Genomic DNA, 2,668 nt, shown 5'->3' with positions numbered 1-2,668 from the left:
GATTTCGATCATTTAAGCCGACACAAACAAACGCGCGCGAATATTTTAGACGTTCAAAATGCGCGCCCCGTTGAAGATGCACTACTAATTGCTGCCTTTGGTGGGCGTGAGTAGTTCCTGCTGGCGTGAGTAGTTGCTGCTGCTCTCTTAACAGCGACAGGGAAGTAGCTAGCCCAGCTCAGGCTAAGATAGATTCACTGCAACACGATAGCCTTTCTTGCTTCGGGTTACTAGTTCCCAATAAATTCCTTTTGGGTTAGACAAACCCGATTACTACAAAGCATAAAAGCAAACTCCAGGTAGCCCACAGAATCGGGCTATGCTATCCCGATAGGGATTAATCGGGTTGCTCTACCCCGATTCCGTCCAATCGGGTTCCGTTTCCCCGACGGTGTATTATTTATGCAAATAATCGAAAACTAATATTATTTCTGAAAATAAAGAAAAAATGTATTATTTTAAAAAAATCGCGAGATCATGTTTGCTCTTGGTAACCCCATCCCCATACAGCACGCTGTACCACTCAAAGCCATGTATGTTCACTGCTGCTACACAGATACACAGACATGTGAGACAGCACCAAGACTGCAAAGAGCATATCTGCAAGAGGGATATAATGGGAGATAACAAATAGTAACACAAACAAATCATGATCACACCAAAATCTCAAATGTGCATTAAACAACCGAAATGTTCTTATTGAATCGCATAAGGAAATTCGACTGAAGAATTCTGAAACCCCAACAAGTTCACGACATCCATCACAGTACAGATAGGGAACATGCATCACCCACAGCCTCCCAGGGCTTCGATCTGAACCAAACTACATGACGATCTTCACATCCGTTCGCGAGACTGACCACCACGTACGCGCGCACTTTTTTATGTTCCCGACATTATGGAAACCAAACAACGATGGACAGACTGTGTGACTGGGCGCACACACCCTTCAGCTCGTCGTCTGGCTTAGTAGTCGCCGCCGGAGACGGCCGTGTGGTCGCCGCACATGTACAGGTACCGGTAGACGACGCCGGCGAGGCCACCGCCGATGAGCGGGCCGGCCCAGTAGATCCAGATGTTGGTGAAGTCGCCGCTGGCCACGGCGGGGCCGAAGGAGCGAGCAGGGTTCATGGACCCGCCGGAGAAGGGGCCGGCGACGAGGATGTTGGCGCCGACGATGAACCCGATGGCGATGGGGGCGATGGTGCCGAGGGATCCCTTCTTGGGGTCAGCGGCGGTGGCGTACACGGTGTAGACGAGCCCGAAGGTGACGATGACTTCCATGACGACGCCCTCAAGAGCGCCCACGCCGGCGGAAAGCCCGTGTGTCGGGGTCGCCTGTACGTGAAAAGAAACAAGCAGAAGCCCAAGTGCGTGTCAGGTATTACCGTGTTTGGTTTCCTTTCCGAGCTCTCGGCCGGAAAATTCAGATCGAGCTGCTCGAGGTTACGTACCATGCCGGTGCAGAACTGGACGAGGACGGCGCCGACGATGGCGCCGAGGAGCTGGGCGACCCAGTAGAAGATGCCGGTGAGGATGGTGATCTGGCCGCCGAGGGCGAGGCCGAAGGTGACAGCGGGGTTGACGTGGCCGCCAGAGATGTTGGCACCGACGGCGACAGCGACGAACAGCCCGAACCCGTGGCAAATCGCCACCGCAATCAGCCCGGACGGATCAAGCGGCGCGCCGCCGCTCACCTTGGCTGCATTTTTGTTCAGTTCATTAGGAACACGCGGTCGTACGCATCGTCGTGAACATTAACCATACGAGCAGAGCATGCATGCGCGGTAATTAAAACAGAGAAACTCACTGTAGGCGATGGCGGAGCCGACGCCGGCGAAGACGAAGATGAGGGTGGAGATGAACTCGGCGACGTAGGCCTTGAGAGAGGCAAGGCTGAAGGAGTCATCAAAGCGTCCGAAGGCGATGCAGCCCGGCATCTTGGTTAGGATCGTCGGAACTGAGTGGGGAGGAGAAGAGAAGAGATGGCTGAGAATACGGATCACAGAACCGAGTGAGCTCTTATTATAGGTGGCTTGAGCGGCTCTCCTGTTTTAAAAATATGAAAAAAAAAATCGGTGGGAGTAGCTATTTTTAGTTTTGGATTTGTGCATAATGCTGATCCAATATGATCTTGTGCATGTCACTAGTGATAGTATTAGCCATTAAGGAGTTAATTTATTACTCTGTCATGTACGGGTCCATCATGCTAAGCAAGCTTGCTTATCACTGGTAGAAAAACAGGCTTCCGGGAAGCCCCATAAGTCGCGAAGGTAAAGGAACCGCGACTAATGGGGTCTTTAGTCGCGGTTCGTGTGGCGAACCGCGACCAAAGGCCTGGGCCCAGGGCGCACGGTGGCCAGCTGGTGCACGTGGGGGGCTCTAGTCGCGGTTGGCCAGGCCAACCGCACTAAAGGTGCCCGAAGGCCTTTAGTCGCGGTTGGCCAGGCCAACCGGGACTAAAGCCCCTCCCCTATATATACCCATCCAGCCATTTGGAGCCAACACTTAGCCATTTGGAGCCATTCTCTTCACAAACTTCACAAGTGAGTGTTAGGTTTGCTTTTGGTTCCTCTTATGCACATAAGGTGTTTGATGAAATGCCCCAAGAGCATGAAACAAACATGATATGAAGTGTTGGAGCCACACTTGAGCTTTCTCATTTATT

The 2,668-nt window shown here is 52.2% G+C and overlaps 1 protein-coding gene across 1 annotated transcript; it reads right to left on the bottom strand.

The window, feature by feature from the left end:
• Positions 1 to 673: 673 nt before the first annotated feature.
• LOC124692516 (probable aquaporin TIP2-2) lies at positions 674 to 2,026 on the bottom strand. The gene is made up of 3 exons (XM_047225912.1): positions 1,811 to 2,026; positions 1,455 to 1,702; positions 674 to 1,338 (listed from the first exon to the last, which is right to left on the bottom strand). The coding sequence occupies exons 1-3, from the start codon at positions 1,938 to 1,940 to the stop codon at positions 967 to 969; spliced, it is 750 nt and encodes a 249-aa protein (XP_047081868.1). The 5' UTR covers positions 1,941 to 2,026; the 3' UTR covers positions 674 to 966.
• Positions 2,027 to 2,668: the final 642 nt, after the last annotated feature.

Source organism: Lolium rigidum, chromosome 1 (genome assembly GCF_022539505.1).
Source record: "Lolium rigidum isolate FL_2022 chromosome 1, APGP_CSIRO_Lrig_0.1, whole genome shotgun sequence".
NCBI classification, from domain to species: Eukaryota; Viridiplantae; Streptophyta; class Magnoliopsida; order Poales; family Poaceae; genus Lolium; species Lolium rigidum.
This window is presented reverse-complemented; position numbering and strand designations above follow the sequence as displayed.

Excerpts from the sequence above, each read along its gene's own strand:
- LOC124692516 (XM_047225912.1), bottom strand. The coding sequence starts at position 1,940 with ATGCCGGGCTGCATCGCCTTCGGACGCTTTGATGACTCCTTCAGCCTT. Across the intron at positions 1,703-1,810 it reads CGGCTCCGCCATCGCCTACA|CCAAGGTGAGCGGCGGCGCG; the intron begins GTGAGTTTCTCT and ends ACAAAAATGCAG. Across the intron at positions 1,339-1,454 it reads TCCAGTTCTGCACCGGCATG|GCGACCCCGACACACGGGCT; the intron begins GTACGTAACCTC and ends TTTCACGTACAG.